General features: G+C 48.9%; 2 protein-coding genes across 2 annotated transcripts; both read right to left on the reverse strand.

Moving 5' to 3' along the window:
- Positions 1 to 1584: 1584 nt before the first annotated feature.
- MIEF1 (mitochondrial elongation factor 1) lies at positions 1585 to 11055 on the reverse strand. The gene is made up of 5 exons (XM_059471932.1): positions 10975 to 11055; positions 9504 to 9652; positions 9186 to 9366; positions 6928 to 7190; positions 1585 to 5870 (listed from the first exon to the last, which is right to left on the reverse strand). Exons 2-5 carry the CDS (start codon positions 9645 to 9647, stop codon positions 5064 to 5066), a joined length of 1395 nt encoding a protein of 464 aa, XP_059327915.1. The 5' UTR covers positions 9648 to 9652; positions 10975 to 11055; the 3' UTR covers positions 1585 to 5063.
- A 100-nt stretch (positions 11056 to 11155) lies between these two features.
- On the reverse strand, positions 11156 to 11581 carry LOC132073138 (mitochondrial ribosome and complex I assembly factor AltMIEF1). Its single transcript, XM_059471933.1, has one exon. It carries the CDS (start codon positions 11366 to 11368, stop codon positions 11156 to 11158), a length of 213 nt encoding a protein of 70 aa, XP_059327916.1. The 5' UTR covers positions 11369 to 11581.
- Between the last annotated feature and the right edge of the window lie 7257 nt (positions 11582 to 18838).

Below are 18838 nucleotides of genomic sequence, written 5' to 3' on the forward strand. Positions count from 1 at the left end.
AAGAAAATTTCCTCATTTGGAAGAGGCTCCTCTTTTTTTCTGTGAAACTACAAGTTGGAAGAGGTGCTTTTTTTTTCTATGAGACTAAATTTAAAAAGCAGCAGCTGTCTGCAGCTTTTCTAAAGTGTAGAATATTAAAATAAACCTTAAAAAACCATGTATGCAACTAAGTATTTGGGAACAAAAAAAGAAACATTATTAATGCAGTTCAACAGTTTAGCATGATAATCTCAAATTTGGGCTTCAGTCATCCTTTCTTCCCCAGTTTAAGATTATATAAAAAATAGGCCAGCATTTATGTATTTATTTTTGAAAATTAAGAGATGCAAAAGCAAATAAGGAAAATGTAAATTCAGGACAGGACTGTTGTTATATAACAAAGTGGGCAAAATATTTTGCTTATTTCAAAATTCACTTTCCTCCTAGGGTGTTTGTTCCTTAGGCTAAGAACAAAAGAGATTCTAAGTCTTTGCAGCCTGGAGAACTACTTGTGTTCGTCTTCTTTGTAGCAACTTTTTCCATACTTGCAATAATTATCATCACTCCCCTCAATTATTTCTTCTTTACATTAAACACACTTATCTTTTGATCTTTCCTCCCTCTTCATGCCAGGACAGCTTTTATGCACAGGGGCAAACCGCTGTCTCTATTAACCATGTATTGCAGGCTCCAGGCATTCCAGGGGCTTTAACTTGAGGGGATAATGCCTGACACAGATTTCACAGAGCAGCTTATTTTAGCTGCTCCTGTAAGACTCTGTATGGCATGAAATGTGCGTGATCTCATCTGATCTGTTTCTACAGAACAGATTAAAGGAAAAAAAAAGCAAAGCAACGCAGGCAAGGGATATTAGAAAAAAAGTTGGAGATGCAGGCTCCCTTTGTATCATAAAATACCCTCTAAAACAGTTAATTACAGAGTCCTCATTAAGACAAGTCTTACAGGACAACGTTGCCACTGTAGCCTGTCTTCCAAGAATTAAGAAGCCTGGGACCCATCAACAGCAGCATGACTTCACACCTTGTTTGACATCCAACATTTCTACTCCACCTTCCCAGGCAGGCACATAAAACTGGGAATTACTGTAAAGAACTTCACCATACCAGACATGGGCCCCTGGCAAAGCAGCTTCCTCGCTGCCTCAAGGCTGATGCCTGGATAAGAGAGGCCTGGCACACAAAAACCAGGGTGTGGCTGAACAAGGGTCGGGGAGCCCGCCCAGGAAAGTTTAATATTCCAGAGGCACGGAAGCCTCTGAAGTCTGGGGAGCCACATGAAAAGCAGGTTCCTGTCCGAGCACATCGGGGAGAGGAGAGGCTCAGCACCACAATTACACATCGTCTTGTGACTGCTGTGAAAGCTGCCAGGGCCAGGACGCTGCTGCAGAGCTGATTGCTCCCTCGAGACAAGCTGCAAAGTGCTGAGCGCCCAGAGCTGCAAAGGGAAAGCAAGTGAATCAGCATGGGGCAAGCCAGTCCCCAAGCACTGCTGTGGTGCAGGATTGTATCAGCATGAAGGTGATGCACCGAGATGAAAGCAGAGAGAGAGGTTCCTTTGTTTATAAACATGCCAGAGACAACCAGGTTACTGTGGAAAGTAATTTTATTTCAGAATTCCACACACTCTGTCACAGATCATGCACTTGGACTTTCCCCTTTGCAAATCCACAGCCTCCAGGCCTGGGAGAGATGAGGCATCATCTCTTCACTTCTCACTGCTGTGCCCACATGCTAAGAATGAGGGCCCTGATGGCAGCTTGCCAGGGGGCAGAAAGCAGCCTCTTGTTTCCATAATTGCTTTTAAACACGAGAAAAGAAATCCATCTGACTTGAAAGATTAAGCAGTGGAGCTCAGCAGCAGTGAAACCCACAGCTGAGCAAGTTGGTCCTCACCCTGTGGTTACAGGGAATAAGACAACAATCTCATGGGAAGCTTGTGTGAGCTAAGCTAGAGCAGAACACAGGGAGACATTCTTGGAGCTGAGCAGCCACCAGCCCAATGGGCGTGCCCTGGGCTTCTTACAATCAATCTGTCTGAGCCGCTCTGCCAGGAAGGGGGCCTGGAGCTGCCCTTTCACATTCAGCTTTAGGTTCTCCTGCTCTGTGCTACAGATTTGGCCAGGAAGCAGCCCACCTGCAGGTAAGCCAGCCCTCCAGGCCATACATCAACACATGTACTGCATTTAATACTGAAAGGTGCCAGTTTGAAAGACTCTGCAACATTCTGTTTGACCCAAAGGCTGGGTGCAGCATTAGTGGTTGTTTCCTGCACACTTTGCCTACACCTTCTTCCCTGCTTCTATTGCCTCTTATACCTGACCTTGCTCTTAAAATATTCCTAGTTGCAGTGTCCCTGTGACCCATCACATCTTTGGCCTTTGTCAAGACTGCCACTGCCAGGGCAGCTATTGCCTGCTGTGGTGGCTGCCTGTGGGAAGTGATCCTTTGCCTCCTGAGAACAGGCTCATAGCCAGCTCAGAAGAGGGCAAAAGTGAAGGGAAGAAATTATGGAGATGGTTGATGCAAGTGAAGTGGAGCAGAGTCTACAAAAAAGGCAAAAAGGCAGCTTCAGTCTCCATTTGATACACAAATTGAGCTCAATAGCAGCAAAAAATGGCCATAAAATATTAATTCATTAGGTTGTCAGGAAGAAGTAAAAGCATTCATGTAAAAAATTATATATACAGATATGTATGTGACAACTGTTCTCAGGTCATATCTCACCTTTTCATTTTTGTATCTAGAGTTTTAATCATTTCCAACCACACTGCTGTTAAAATGTGAAGACCACAGTACTGGAGTCAGCACCAAGTGAGGGGTGACATCACACTGAAGAAATGAGCTTTGGGGGAACTCCTGACAACCCAGATATTTTAATATTTTTGTTGACCTTCAAGTAATTAAAAACAAGGGGAATTCCCCCCAGTAGCCTATAGGCTCCAAGTCTCATCTGTCTGCTTTTAGGGTAGAAAGGCTGACATCAGAAAGGCAGTGGGGAGCAAGGGAAGGAAGAGGGGGAAAAAGTCTGGGAACCAGAGTGAAGAGCAATCAACAGTTGAACAACACTGACTGCTGCAAAACACAAAGTCATACAAATGGGATTCCTGTTAACCTTTGATAGACTATAGACTTTATATACACACACAGACTCCAAAGTACACATCTGGCAGTCTAGAAAATACCAGTACCCTAAAGATTAAATAATTTAAAATGCAACGTTGCGTTATCACTGTTTACAGAATGCTGTCTGACACACTGGCTAAAATGGACGGATTGTCCGAGAAATTGCTCCCTCCCTCACCTCACCAGCACTGCCTCTAAAAAAAACCCAGGGTGAAAGACTTCCCTCCGTGCTTCCACTCTTGAAATTCACCTTGAAACTTCTCTTTCAAAGATGGGGGAAGTCCTGAGAGGAAGGGAGGAGAAAAGGAAAAAAAGGATTCCTGCTCCCTCCAAACTCTGCTGCTACAGTACTCCTCTCCACTGGCTAAGGAGGCTGGACAGCAAGGGTGAAAAAAGCTCCTACAGCAGGGAAAAGGCAAACATGCTTCTGAAACAATAGTTATGCTGGTCTTTTGAGATACATACAGAGCTCCACACTCAGGGGGACACCTTCTCTCCCACTTTTTGAAGACAGCAGGTGGCTAAATGCAGAGTATAAAGAGTCTACAGCCTGAGAGCAGCAACAGACAGGAGTGAGCACAACTGCACTGCCAACAGGTCCAAAGAGATGGAATGGGAAGGTATGCCCTCACCAGCTTTCTAAGAGTATTTGTTAAATGGGAGCACTGGAAAGTCAGCACATGGGAATGAGGAAAGGGATGGACAGCCTCAGTTCTGGGGAGGAGACTAAAGCACACAGAGCAGATGGCAAAGCTAATACATCCCTAAATGCCAGCTTTGTATATGTACCCTAATATCACTATATGGGACAGAACCTTGCTGATGTCACCAATTCAGTTCTATCACCTTCACAGCCTTAAGAGCTGGTGAGAATCTGGCTTGTGTGTGGCTCTTCCAAAGCCCTTTGAGGCATGCAATCTTTTTTCCACCTCCAGTAAACCAAAACAGCCATAAGCTCTTGGGGGAAAGATGAAAAAAAAAAATCCCCATTCCCATGTGTGTCTCCCACCCCTCCCCTATGATCACCCTCTCTTCCTCTAGGCCAGAGACAACTGAAGAGCTGCCTTGTTCTCTGCTCCCGAGGCCATTCCCAGGAGATCTGGCTAGGCAGGAACAGCAAGCTCTGCTCCTTCAGCCTCATCACACAACCAGACCACAAAGGCTCCTTCCTCCCCTGTGACAGCCTCAACAATTGTCTGTACAGGACGTTGTGTGGCAGCAGACTGGACAAATTTTGGCCCTTAATCCTGAACCCAGCTTCCAAAGGATGAGAAGGCTCCATGGGAGCAGGAGCTGCGGGAATTCTTCAATTTCAAGCTCTGCAGCCCTAAATATTGCCAGTGTAATCATTATCCACTCAGAAATACAAAAACAACCCTATCCAAAATATCTCACTCAGTCTGCCCTGCATGACTGGGCCAAAAGGACATAAAAGAAAGGAAAGTGAGACAGTGTAGGACAGCAGAGAAAAAGAAACATAGGGCAAAATCAGGCTGGAGGAAATTAAACAACCTCAGTGCAAGTCTGCTAAAGTCATTACTGGATTTACCAGCCCAGTTCCACCTTCTTCAGACCAAAAAGGGTTTGCTGCAGTAAATGTACTACAGAAGAAAGAAGTGCATAGTTTGGTTTATTTTTTTTTGGTAGACACTAAAAACTCATCAGAATTTATGTGAAGATCTCAGAGCTGCAGTTTTAGCCTCTCCTCCCTAGCCAATGGGCACCTATTGGGGCAGAGATGGTGGAAATGGACCAGTAGCACCAAGAAATTCAGTGGGAGCACCAACTCCAAAGCAGGAATTACTAATGAACCAAAAGGGGGGGAGTGGTGAAGAGAGAGAGAGAGAGAGGGAGACAGGGAGAAGTGGAGGAGACATAATTCGCAGTAATCAAAGTCTGCATTGGCTGAACTCTATCAACACTTCCCTAGGTAAGGCCCCATTACGTCTGCAGCAAGACCTCTGGCTCTGACAGAGAGCTGTAGAGGGTGTAGCCCAACTCATCCACTTCTTCAGGGGTGAGCTCTGAGAACAAGTTCACCTTGGGGTTCAGGGCACTAGGGAGGACACCAGCCTCCAGGTGGCGGATCAGCCCCTTCAGGGCCTGCAAGAAGCGGTCAGCCAGCATGTCCTGGGACCAGTCAGACTCCTCCTGGGACAGGTGCAGGATGACGTTGGTGAGCTGGCTGGCAGTGAGGTGTCCCAGAGCCGGGTTCAGCTTGCACACTGCTTTGAAGATCTTGAGGCACAAGCAGCGGCAGCCAGAATCCCCCTGGTCCAGGGCGCGGAGGCGCGCCGTTTCCGCCGGCCGCAGGCTCAGGCGCCACAAGTTGTCGTTCTGGGCCAGTCGGTGAGGTTTGGCAACGAGGACGATGTCCCCCAGTGTCAGGGATGGCAGAAAGTCAATAAAAAGATGCCGATCTGCATCATACTGCACTTCCAGAGTCAAATCTGCTGGGGGAGCTGCCGGACGGATCACGTAGTCCAAGAGACTCCCGATTGCTGGCCAGTTGATGGACCCAGCTACAACTTTTTCAAAGGTGTCTGCTACAGTTTTGGGGGAAAGGTAACCTCCCACCACACAGCGGTCCCAGTAGCTGCTCCCGCGAGGAAAGTACTCTGGGTTTTCTCGACGCACCAGGTAGAAGCCAGGAATGTTCATGATGGTGTCCTCCCCAGGGATACACGACCACAGGTTCTGCTCCAGCATGAGAGGTACAATGAGCTGGATGTGGTCAGCTGTCACTACCTTTCACAAGAGAGAAAAGTCAATAAGAATAAGCTTTCTCTCTCCACATTCATTTTATTCACCACCTTTAGATAGCCTTCTGTCCAAAGGAACCTGGAATGAGGATTCAGCTGTCTCGCTCTCCTCTCTGCGTGGGATTCCCAGCCTCCCTTTGTTAAAAGGCATTCTGAAGGACTATTTTCAGCCATCAGTGGGATAATTCCAAGGTATAGCTGAAGCTAGTGCTTACGTGGTATGTACTATTTAGAAACCTGACATGGACTGCATATAGATGAATCATTCTGCCACATATTGCTTTAAATCTGCTCCTCGATTGTGAGGTGCAGCTGGCCGAGGGCACGGCAACACCACAATTTAAACAGGAGACAGAGTTTCAAGTTTCTTGACAAGCTTCTGTTGCCATGGTTTAATAATCCAATGCTACAGCTAGGTACACTGCCCTCACCTGGTCTGCCACATTGTTTGGAAAAAGGTTGTTAAAGATCCCTTTTCATCAATGTGATTAAGACCCCTGGTCTAATTTTCACTGGACATTCCATGCTCCATTCCAGAGCTCTGACTCAAACAAAGAAGTGTGCCTCTGAATCACTCACTATAGCCATGGGCATCTTGCCATCAGGGAGATATTGTAGCAGGGACTGCTGTCCAATCCAGGTCTGTCATGCATTAAAAAAAAAAAAAAAAAAAAAAAAGGGTAGGAAAGACCTACGTGAATACATGGGAGTTCTAAGGGAGTGTATTTGGATGGTTACAGAGGGATGGAGAGAAAACAGACATGTACCTGAGAAATAGCAAGAAAAACACAACTAAAAGAAGAGACAGAGGAGAAACAAAGAAGGACAAAACAAAAAAGCAAAGACTTTGCAGACAATGACAGAGCAGCCTGGTCATGCCTGTTCAAACAGCACTGTGGAAATCGACGCCTGGCTCCACAGTGGGAGAGGCAGCACCAGGGGCCTTATTACTGAGGAATGCTGTGCTGAGCCAGCAGCGCCACCAGGGAAGGCTGAAACGCCGCTGCGTGGTCAGCCTGCTGCCCGAGGAGCCCAGGAGTTACCTGCAGGTCGTCGTAGAGGCTGCCGCTGAGGTACATGTCCCGCAGGGGCATGTCGGGCAGCTTGGCGCGCAGGAAGCTGCGCAGCTCCGCGCAGATGTCCACGGCCGCCTGCTTGGCCCGAGCCTGCTCGTCCGCCGGGATCGCCACCCGCCGCCGGTAGTACGCCAGCAGCTTCTCCTGCAGCGACAGCCGAAGGCGGGACTTCTTCAGCTCCACCTGACTCCTCTTGGCAGATGGCTTGGCCTTTGTGGGTCGACAGAAGTCTGCAGGACAGAAGGAGAACTGTTGAGGTTGCAGCTCATTTCGCTGCGAAGCGTTGCGCAGAACAGAATCTGCAGCGCGGAACTGCGGCCTCCCAGGTCTCAAAAAGCTCTTGGCAGACATTTTGCAGGCTTCATGAGCTACCACTCCAAAGGGGCGTGCCAATGAACTTCAAAACATACTAGTAAGAGCATCAAAATGCATGAAAACAAGTTACTAGATTTGAAATTTAGCCAGACTAATATTGTGTACAAGGATGTAATTTTAATGGCTACGTGGGTAATAGCTCAATTTCATCAAAAATTCAGTGCTGTTACCAGTTCAAAAGCTTTTAGTGTGACACCAGATCAGTGAATAAAACACTTTTGAACAACCACCATCATCTCTTTGAGTTTTTACCATTGAAACAAATTACCAGCAAAACCCAGTCCTGACTAGCATATCAGAGAAGACTGTGCCACCTGGAAATGAAACAGTTGTTAGGAGCCTGATCAGCAGTTATTAGGATGATTAGCAGTTATTAGGATGATGAGCTGACAGATCCTGGGGCCATCCCAGCTCAGGCCATCATAGCTCCAGTGGTACCCCCACTGAAACTTTCACTGCAAAAAGACCAGAGAGCCCACTCAGAGGCACAATGCAACAACACAAGGTTTACATTGTATCTGCATTACTAAACAATATCTGACCTGCACAGATTCTCTGAGTCTCTTCTTTTCTGACTGGTTTCCCAAAGAAATAAATCGATGCTTCCCATCCATTTCAGATTTCTCTTAACATGGACAAAGAGTTTCAGATATTAACAATGATAATTAAAGGGGAATTACAGATCTAAGAGAACTTTGGAAGGGCTATGACACCTAGAGGGGCACAGGAGAAATCCCCAAGTCAGTGGCCCCATTAAAGCAATTGGCTGTTACCAATTTTTGTTTGATGATTTGGCCACACAACGCATGAGGAATGGCTGACCAAGCTGTACACAAAGCCATCTATCCCAGCCTCAGCAGCTGCTGTCTCTTGTCCCACTGGATTCTTCTGGACAGATTTGAGCTTTTTTCATGTAAAGGAAATAATGCACTAAACCATAGGGAACTGGATTTCCTTGCCTATTTATGAAAAAAATTATTTTTCCATACTGAGTTTTAATTTACTTCTAATTGAAGAATTTAAGACACCATCATCAAAGTTTTTATTACTCAGCCCATATGCTTGAGGACTCCAATCAAAATGTCTAGACCCCATTTAACACAGCTGTCTAGTTTTTAATGTTTCCTCAGCAGAAAAAAACTATTGCCATTCCAAAGACAACTTCCTTTAAAATAATCTGGAAGTCAAGTTAATACCTTGATTCTGATTTTTAGTTTACATCTCCAAGTATAAATCGGGGATAGAAAGTAAAACCATTGAGAACAAAGAACCAACCACATGTAACAAAACATGGCTGGATTCTAAATTACTGATTATCCCACCCAGAAAGAAAACTACAGGACACTTCCTATAGACTATTGAAGAAAAACACAGTGATAAGCAGCACTAAACAGGGAAATGTCGATCCAGAAATTATTGGGAAAATGGTAGCAATAATACAGGAAATGCCATTATAAACTGCTAGTACATTCACAGCTTGAATACTCCCCCCTTAAAAAGATGCAAGCAAACTGGAATGACCCAAAGAAAGGCAGCAGAGTGCTTGAAACGAATGCAATAGCTTTCTATCAGGAAAGATTAGATATTCAGATTAAAAGAGCAAAAATTAGGGAGAATAAAGCTTAACACCATGCAGTCATGAAAGGAATGAAGAGTGCAAATAGATGATCATTACTGATTTGTTCCCAATGTCAGTTCTGATTCTTCAGGTTACCAGTGCACCTGCTTAAAAGAAAAACATAAAAATCCTGGGCCAGACAGGGTATTTCCTTCTTCTGCACTCCATTAAACAAATGCAGGGTTTATAGGCCTGGATGACTGTGATGCAGGAGGATGACCATGCCTCTTACCAGTGTCTGCAGCTGAAGGTTCAGTGGGAAGGGTCTGCAGGGAGCGGCTGAGGCTGCTCTTCATGTCCTGGGTCAGCAGGCGTGAGGAGGAGCCCAGCCAGTTTGGCTCTTCCCAGCTTCTCTTTCCCGACTGGCCCAAGCGAGTGGGGCTGCTGGGAGCGCTGATTGCCCGGTCGTACATCTAAAGCGGAAGGGTTTGAGTCACCGAGGGGCCAACGCTGCCATCGTACCCAGGCCACTGCGGGCACCCTGCTCCCGGAGCCGTGCCGGGTGCTGGCCGTGGCACCCCCTCATTCCCTCGCTCATTCCCTCGCTCACCCTCTTGACGGCCAGCGTGGCGATGCCCAGCATGGCGGCGCCGCCCACGCCCAGCACCAGCCGCGCGTTGGCCAGCACGAAGTCGATGGCGGTGCCGATGCCGTTGTCATCCTTCTTCCCTCTGCGCTGCCCAGCGCCTGCCATCTCACCTGCGAGGGACAGGAGGCACACCGTGGCACAAAATGGTGGCTCACGCCCTCCTCCCACACCTCCCACCCGCTGCTGCCCCAGGCTTTACCACAGGAAGGGACCACCCAGCCCTGCGCCCTCTCCAATTATGTTCCCTCAAATTGCTGCTTGTTCCCAGCAGTGCCAGGACAGCACTGACCAATCAACATCCAGTGCCTCAGGAAACACATCCAAATTTGAGGTGAGGTTTCTAATAATTGCAGAGGTTTAATGAAAGAAAGCAAAATTTACGTCCACAGCGTTTTGCAATAAAATCCTGCATATTAAGCAAAACCCTCTAACTATTGTGGTATTTTTCTTATAATTTGTGCTTCCCAACCAAAGCACATCCAATTTATTTTGTAATCTCTAATGTAACAAGTGTGATTTTGCTTACAGACAAGGCAATACATGGTTGGTCAACTGTCTGGCACAGAGTGGAATCTTCCCCAAGAAGTGACAGGCAGTCTCAGAGCTTCCATTCACAGATTAATTTCTGAACAGTGTCCAACCCCAGATACTTCAAAGACACCCAAGAATCAGCAGCAGAGACCACAACACATCATAAAAATAACAGCTCCCTTGCCTTCATTTGATGTTTATTCCTGCCCTGGAGGCTGGTGGGTTTGACTCTCAGACAAATCATGTCAAACACTGACATGAATATTTTCCTACATGTATACTTCTGTGTCCTCAAATTGCCATTAAATGTGACATTGAGATTTAAATTTAAAGAGTCTGTCAGGCCAACATGGCCTCAAGCTGTGCCAGTGATGGCTCAAGCTGGACATCAGGCGGAATTTCCTCACAGAATGGGTGATGAGACATTGGAATGGGCTGCCCAGCGAGGTGATGGAGTCACCATCCCTGGGGGTGTTTAACTTGGACGTGACAGGCAGTGCCTTCTAGTCACAAGGTGGATATCAGTCAAAGATAGGATTCAATGAGCTCAGAGGCCTATTTCAACCTCAATGATTCTGTGATCCTGTAAAAGACATTTTACCATCACTGTAGCCATAGGGAGATCCCAAGTGAACCTACATGAAAACCCCAAGAAACTCCTGCACTGTGACTTTAGGGCTGTTTTCTGCGTCAGTGTCCAAGGCTCTGAGCCTGCCTGCCTGGGGTGGTTGAAAACTGCCCTGTGTTTTTTCCAAAGCCAAGCCAGCGGGAATGTTCCTGCCTGGGTGAACCAAGAATACATTCACTTGTCATCCCCAAGCAGAACAAACCCCACACTTTTGCAACGCTCACTGTAACAGCATCATGAAGAGCACGGTTTACATCATTGTAAATGACCTACCTGTGACCTAATGCATTTGTGAAGAGAACAGGAGAGCCCTCCTGGTGTGCCTGTGGAAGCACCTTCAGGACTTCTTCAAGAAAGTGGTGGGTAGTGAGTGTTAATCATCTCTTCTGGCGGGCGAGGGGATTTTGGAAAGAAGAGGGAGGTACGTGGGACCGGTGGGAGCTACAGGGAATGGCTAAACCAGGCCCCCGAGGCTGCTCCGCAGGAAAGCCTGCCCCTTCTCCAGCTGCCTTTCCTTGTCCTCCAGCCGCTGCAGCCCCTGGTTCCGGCGGAACTCGCGGCGGATGGAGGCCAGGTAGAAATCCCGGTCGGTGTAGCGCAGGCCGCGGCCGCGGCGCAGCAGAGCCCGGTACAGAGTCAGCACCGCCTCCCGGGACCACGCGGCCATGGGGGACAGCTGTGCGGCGCGGGCGGGCGACCGGCAGAGGGGTGACCGACGGCGGGATCCGGGTCAGCTTCTCCCTCCCCGAGGGCCCCGCCGGCGGCCGCTCGGTGGCGGGCCCCGCTCGGCGCCGGGGCCGCCTGTCCAACGGCGCGGGGTAACGGCCGGTGCGGGCCGCGGGCGCCGCTCAGCCCCGCGGGAGGAGCGCGGCCGCCCCGCTTTCACCGGCTGCGCGCGGGGCCGCTCCGGGCCGCTCCCGGGGTCACCCGGCAGCACCGCGCTTCCGCTTCCGGGCCGCGCCCCCGCGCCCGCCAATGGCAGCGCCGGCGCCGCGGGCAGCGAGCCGCGCGGGCCTGGGGCGGCGGCGGCGCGGCGCTACCGCCCCCTGGCGGCCGGGAGGGAGGAGAGCGGCCCGCGCCCGGCCCCGCCCACCTCGGCAGCCCGGGATGCTCCTGCCGGGAAGGGCCCCGGCAGCCCCTGCTGCTGCTGTCCGGGGTTCCGTGTGCCGTGTGGGGCTCCGTGTGCCCCGTGGGGCTCCGTGTGCCGTGTGGGGCTCCGTGTGCCGCAGCACAGCACGCTGGCCCGAGAGGCAGCGTGTCTGCCGTGCGCCACGGTCACGAATCGCGGATTCCGTGAAGTTGGAGAAGAGCTCTGAGAGCAGGGAGTCCAGGTTCTGGCTGAACAACACCTTGTCAACCACATCATGGCACCCAGTGCCACGTCCAGTCTTTCCGGTGACTCCACCAGCTCCCTGGCAGCCCATCCCTAATGTCTAATGGCCCTTTCTGCAAAGGAATTCCCCCAATGTCCAACCTGACCGTCCCCTGGAAGAGAGCCATGTGTCAATGCTGCATCTCAAGGTACTTCTGACTTCTGGGATGCTTTTTGCAAACTAACTTATCAAATTCAAGCTCCTTTTCTTTATCTCCAAGGAACCCCCAGAGACCAAGGCTTGGTCTGGAAGCCTCAAGGCTCTAGGAGAAGGGCAGTAGCTGGCGGCCTCTCTGGGGTCTGCTTGAGCTGATGGAAGGAAACTCCCAAAGCTAGAACTTTTTGCTCCACTGTCCAGGTGTAAATCCCACTTTTCCATTCTCACCTTCCCTACTATGAGGCATCTCTGGGGCATATATATTTCTCCTTAGCCATCTCCTCCTCCCCAGGTCCTACCTAAATATAAACCATAATGTGCTGTGCCTCCCCTGGAAGGGAGGGCGAGAGAAGGACCAAATGGTGTGTAACAGAGGAGAGCCACATCACTTCACACAATTCTCAGCGACACCAGATATTACAGTGATAGAACTAAACAGGAAGAAAAACAGAAGCTCTGGACTGGCTCACTCCATGTCAATCTCCTCTTGTTCATTTCCTTTCTGAGATAAACAACCCCAATCGTTTTGATCTCTCTGTGAGCGAATTTGCTATGCCCCTAATCAGCCCTTTCTGAGAAGGGCTTACTTGAACTGCAGACAGTATTCCCAGAGAGGCCGTGCTAGTCATTTACATAATAGCATTATCATATTTTCCATATTATTCCCTCCTTCTTCCTTCTGCATGCTAATATTTTGCGTGTGCTTTTTTTTTTAACTTGCAGCTACTTTCAGAGCCAGGGTTTGTGTGACATCCATATTATTTCTTGGGTTGCTAGAGAACATCTGGAGCTTTGTAATTCTTATGTGCAATTTGTTTTCCCTCTTCTGACCTTGCACATATCCAGATGATCCTTGGCAAATATGTGGTGTTCCCCATTTGCCAAATTTGCATTTTACTCAGTCCTTTTTTTATCTCCTCAAGAGTCAATAGCTTTGAGTCAACTTTTAGAAATGTTCGGTATATTGCTCATCTTTATTTCCAGATCATCAGTTCATATACTGGGCTGTCCAAGACCTCAGAGGCAGCACTCACATTCCCTACTCTTAACCTGCTGCCAGAATGAAAATTGATCCTTGACCCCTCCTCCCAGCTTCCTGCCTCCTCCTTGGGTTCTTAATCCTCAGAAATACTTCTCACAAGCGGGCTCTGTCACCCCTGGGCAGGTGTGCTGATCAGCCCAGTCCCCAAAATTCTCGAGTCTGGATCAAAACTTGAGCAGCCATATCAATGGGATAGTACTCCTCTGGTGTACTATCAATGGGAGCTGCCAGGTCAGGCAGAGCAGTGATGGATTTCCCTGCTGCCCTCCTGCCATGGCAGCCAAGGAGTGCCACCTCCACAAGTGCCCGTCCCCAGCCCAGACCCTTGGGTCATGCCTCTTTTGGTGTTTCTCTCTGTTCTTTCCCCCAGGCTGGCTGCCAGCTCCTGGGCCCCTTGCCAGCAGCTGCGTGTGCGCGTTGGGAGCTCCTCCACCCACGCTGTGCAGCGTGTCCGTGTGCCCCAGAGTGCCCCAGCCCCTGGGGGACATCACTTGCTGTGCCCGCTGCCCCACCCGGGCTGCCCACGCCTGCATTGCGGGGCAGGGCCTCAACCTGCCCCCAACCTGCCCCCAACCTGCCCCCAGCCTGCCCTCAGCCTGCCCCCAACCTGCCCCCAACCTGCCCCCAGCCTGCCCCCAGCCTGCCCCCAACCTGCCCTCAGCCTGCCCCCAGCCTGCCCCCAGCCTGCCCCCAGCCTGCCCCCAACCTGCCCTCAGCCTGCCCTCAGCCTGCCCCTTCTCCCTTGCAAAGAGGAATAAGAGGACTAAGGCATCCCCTCCTGTCCCTCGCCTCCTTGGGGGTCTCTGGAGCTGCCACTCCTCTGCTGGTCTTCTCATGCTTGCAGCCAGTCCCCCCACTCAGGCAGCCACTGCCACAGGCTTTGATGGCCACTAAAACCAGCAAATGGCTGCCCCTGAGCCCAGCTTGCAGCCTCTGTTCCTGGCAGCCAGGTGCCATGCCCAGGCCTTCCCCACCACCTGTTCTGCAAGGGCAGCACCATTCCCAACCAGGGAGACATCCCTGTGCTGCCTCTCACCAGGCAGTAAACCCTCCCTGGCAGCAGGGGGGTGAATGTGAGCCTTAGAGCTGCAAATGGCATTTTGGAGGGGCTCTGTAGGGATGGGAAGCCAACTGTGCTTGGAAGCAGAAGGCTGGTCTCTTAGAGGAGCCAGAAAGAAGTTCTAAAATATGAGGGGGAAGGTGGATAGTGACCCACCAATGGTATCTGAGTTTGAACTTAACATCTTTAGTATCTTCTAGTAAATGGACCTCATAGGAGGCCTTTTGGCAGTCTCAGCCCCGTTCAACAGCTCTCTCTTTAGCTGCGGCTCTGTTTCTTTACTTTTCTTGAGCAGTTGCAAGGATTAATGGCATTTGAGATCCTGCTCTCCAGCTGTGACAAGCCAAGAGGGGTGGAGGCCCAAGGGTGGCACTGGTGGCTTCATTCCCTGAAGCCCAAGCAGCTTTGATGCTGAGTGCATGTGGGACGGCAGGTGGTGAGGGAGGAGAGACCACTGGTACACAGCCACCTTTCAAGGGGCATCCCTGGTTTAGAGGTGAAACCCACCTTGTAGTAGGGACAGTAAATATCTGACCTGGGCAGCCATGCTCAGGCTGTGTTTTTGACAGGGGGAAGAAGGGGAAGGTCCCAGCCTTGCTGCAGCTGAAGTGGGGCTTTCCAGACCCCCAGCCTTCCATCCCTGCAGTGCAGGGGGCTGCAAACACCATCAGCAGTGAGTGGTCTCCTGTGTGAAACAGAGCTGCTGTCCCCATGAGGGACTGCACTGACAGCCAGTCAGTGAGGAGGCTCAGCTTTATTACCTAACACATTGAAATTCCTTCTGTTGTACTTTTACAATTGGCCTGTGCCCACCTTCACTCCCAGCTCGACTGTGTTTCTACAAACAAATTTCTCCATGGCTGGGTTTGTTGGGGACTTTTCTCATTATTCCCTGACTGGTAAGATTCCATCCCCCGCCCTCCCCCTCCTCATTTTTCCCTTTGCACCAGCTGCATGCTGCAGGAGGTTTACAGAGCCATTCAGAGACCCTACTTTTGTGAGTGCTGTTGTCCTTGCAGTCTTGCATCCCTATGGCAGCCCCTGTTTTCTGCAGGGGGAGTGTCAGCAGAGAGCAGAGGGCTTGCAGCTGGTGGTACCACCTGCCTGAGACAAGCTGCACATGCTGACCTCAGGCTTTCTTGTGCTCCTTCACCTGCTGTGTGCTGGGATGAGGCACTCTCAGCATGAACATGGGATTTTGGTTTGTGTAAGGGTATCCTGGACTCCAGCATCAGGTATGGTTTGGTCCCATGTACATACAGACCACCTGAGAAGGGCATGGCTGCTTATATTTCTGCTTCTCTTCTTTTTCTAAGCAAAGGCTACAATTGCACACCTTGCCTAAGTAAGTCACAGGCCCTTAGATTTATTTTTGTTCCATTTATCTGGTTTTGGTTTTGCTATGGTCTGACATTCACTTCTGGGTAAGAGTTTGAGATAAAAGCTTTAAAAACACTGCAAAGCAAAAATAAGTGGGTAAATGTTTTCTACATTCTTTTATTTTTGTGTGTATGCCTGGTTCTTAGTAAGTGTCTGAGGGGGAAAAAATATATATATAACTGATGATTTGTTGCTCTCTCTTTGGAAAAAGTCCAGACTGTAGAACAGGGCTAAAATGCCAGGAAAGAGTTTGCTGCATAGAGGCAGGCTTATGTTATTTTATTTTATGCATTCCTTGGATAACATATTTTCTCTAATTTCAGATCCTGGAGAAGTCATTTTAGATCTTTATTCAGTACAGCTTATTTGCTCTTCTTCTCAGTTTTCCTTATTTTTAGAAAGGTGAAGTGTGTTCCCAAATTAAATCGTTGCTGGGATGGACTTCAGCCAAGAGGATCCATTGTTCAAGCCATAAGGCATAGGAAACACAAGAGTAAAACAATGGAGTTTTATATTGTGTTTCATTTGGCAGCATGAGGAGAGATATGGCCTTGAAAGATTTGTATTCTTACATAGCTATAATATATTTTAAAAGACAGTAAGGACTATTTTCACTTCTCACTTTGCTTAAAAAAAAATAAGCACACACAGAAATGCTGAAAATGTTGGGATTGCCAGATGCTCCTTAGCTCCAAGTAAAGGTTCATGTCTGGGGATCTCAGAGATGCTTACAGTAGTGTCCCAAACATTACCTGAAGAGGGCTGATCCTTTACCTTTTTGCTGATATGCTTGTCCCTGCAGCAGCTTCAAAGGCAGAGCTTGCAGCAGCCTGGCCCCAAGCCAGGCTCCTCAACCAAGCATTCATGGGTTATATTCCTTATGTCAGCTTCTCACTCCAGTGATCTGGAGCCCCTCCTCTAGATGGGACAGTTTTGCAGCGACAGAGCAAAGCCCTGCAAAGCTCACTGCCCAGTGGAGGTTTGCCCTCTGTGTGCCCAGGAGCCTGAGGAACACACAGCACCGCCAGGAAGCACAACATGCCTCCCCTCTGCCATGGCCAGATCCTGTCCATGGCAGTGCTCTGGAAAGCAGGGCAGCCAGTGCCTGCAGCTGTGGGCATGTGAGCACGAAGCCATTTGCTGGTGATGCTCTCTGGGGCTGGGGTGACTCTCCCTGGCTGCCCCACGGGCTGCCTGCCACCCAGCTGAGACCTCACCGCTTCCCCAGCTGAGCCGCTAACGCAGCGAGATTTAGCAGCATAATATAAAGTTGGATTAATACTTGAAAATTAACTGTCCCTGCTAAGCAGCACATTAAAATGTGTCCTCACACAGGGAACAAACGTATCCCAGCAACAAAAACAAACAGCTGGCAAAATGGGGTCTGGTATCCCCCTTCCAGCTTTCTGAAAGGTGTCTCAAGTTTATAATGAAGTCACTTTGTTTCCAAGTGCCCTGGTGTTTGGAAACAGCATGTCTATCCCTTTATCAGCTAGCCTGATAGGCACCAATAAGGAATCAGCTGGAGCCAACCCCTGCATGAGAGGGTCCCTCCCAGCCTCCCCACTGAGCAGTGTTGCACAATGCCCAGGATGAGCACAAGACACCCATGACAAAGAGAGAGAGCTTGGGAGAAACCACTGACTTCCAGGCAGGTCACCCAGAGCTCCTCCAGGATGCATCAGCCCATCTAACAGCTGCTGGGGTACTGAAATCCTGCAAAACACGCAGGATTGCTTGGCATCAGATGGCTCGCAGGCTCCTGATTCCATATGGTGCTTTAGGCTCTGTATCCATACCCAGGATGGATGCTTTATTGGTGTGTTGAGAGACCCTCTAACACGGTAAATGGGGCTTTTGGTGGGGCCATGTGCTCCCCACTGCTGCAAATGAACGTCTCCACCCCAGACTGGTTTGTCCAAGAGTCAACCCCTCTCGCTCACAGAGGCACTTGAAGCTCCTGCAGCAGAAGCTCATGCTTTCCAGGGAAAAAGGTCTTTTAAAACCTCACAAGAAACAAAAAGAAATGTCATTTATGTTACTCTTTAAAATAATATAAATGTCAGAAAGGATTTTGTGTTAGAAAAGAAAAATAACATGGGAGAACCTTTGACCTAGTCAAAGTAATTTCTTAAACTGTCTCACTAAGTTGCCATTGGTCTGTGCTTACAGGCTTATACTTCGCCTCTTGAAAAATTGAAATTTCAAGCATGCTGGTCATCAGCTATTTTTAGATTATCCCCTGTTCAGGCACAAAAATACAGTAATCACTAAGAATGCTAAAAATTCTAAATAGAAAATTTTAATTGCTAATTTTTAATGGCAGGTTTCTTTCACGCCCTTTGTTCCAGCGAGGGAAGCAGCAGAATTGCATTCAGCAATGCACAACACAAGCCTCTAGTTTGATGAGACCCTTCCACAAAAGGAGAATTGAGAACATTTTTTTAGACTGGTATGGATGAAAGAAAGACGAGGGAATTCACTGGAGCTAATAATTTTGAGGAAAATAATCTATAATGCTTACAGTCACTATCTCTAAATGGAATCAGGAATGAACCTGAAGCATTAGACACTTTAAAAGGTAAAAATCTAAATAGCTGTAGGTGGCACATGAGCTTCCAAAAGGCCCTTGCCAAAAGCACTGCAGAGGCCAGATGGTTAGGAGGATTCAGAGCAGGACCAGGCTTTGATACCAAGTAATGGGAACAGCCAAAACTACAGCAGACAGGTTTAAAAATAAACCAAAACAAGGAGGTCATGTTCTCTCATGCACCATGCCAGAAGTCAGCCACCAGAGAGGCATTTCTGCAGTGGGAGGTTTAATTTGGGGCTCTGGGGTTTCCAGGGCTTTACTTGGAAAAATGAATACATCCAAAGGAGCAAAGATAGTGTCAAGGGACCATTTTATGAGATGGTTCCCATGTCCACCAGCTCTTCTGAGAGCCACCAGCAGTCACTGTTCGCCACTCATGTGCCTTTAGATGTTCATACTCACCTAACATGCAGATTAGCTCTGACAGGGGACAACAAAATCAGGAATCAGTCCTCTTCCATCTCCCTTCTTGGGAACAGTGTTCTGCAAAGATAGGAAGCTCCCTCGCCCCATTTTCCAAGCAGCCCCCTTGG

The sequence above is a fragment of the Ammospiza nelsoni genome, chromosome 5 (genome assembly GCF_027579445.1).
Source record: "Ammospiza nelsoni isolate bAmmNel1 chromosome 5, bAmmNel1.pri, whole genome shotgun sequence".
NCBI classification, from domain to species: Eukaryota; Metazoa; Chordata; class Aves; order Passeriformes; family Passerellidae; genus Ammospiza; species Ammospiza nelsoni.

Bases quoted from the DNA above. Each gene is read 5' to 3' on its own strand.
- MIEF1 (XM_059471932.1), bottom strand. From the start codon at position 9,647: ATGGCAGGCGCTGGGCAGCGCAGAGGGAAGAAGGATGACAACGGCATC. The intron at 9,367-9,503 runs GTGAGCGAGGGA...CTTCCGCTTTAG, and splicing joins CCACGCTGGCCGTCAAGAGG to ATGTACGACCGGGCAATCAG. The intron at 5,871-6,927 runs GTAACTCCTGGG...CTCTTGTGAAAG, and splicing joins GCCTCTACGACGACCTGCAG to GTAGTGACAGCTGACCACAT.
- LOC132073138 (XM_059471933.1), bottom strand. From the start codon at position 11,368: ATGGCCGCGTGGTCCCGGGAGGCGGTGCTGACTCTGTACCGGGCTCTG.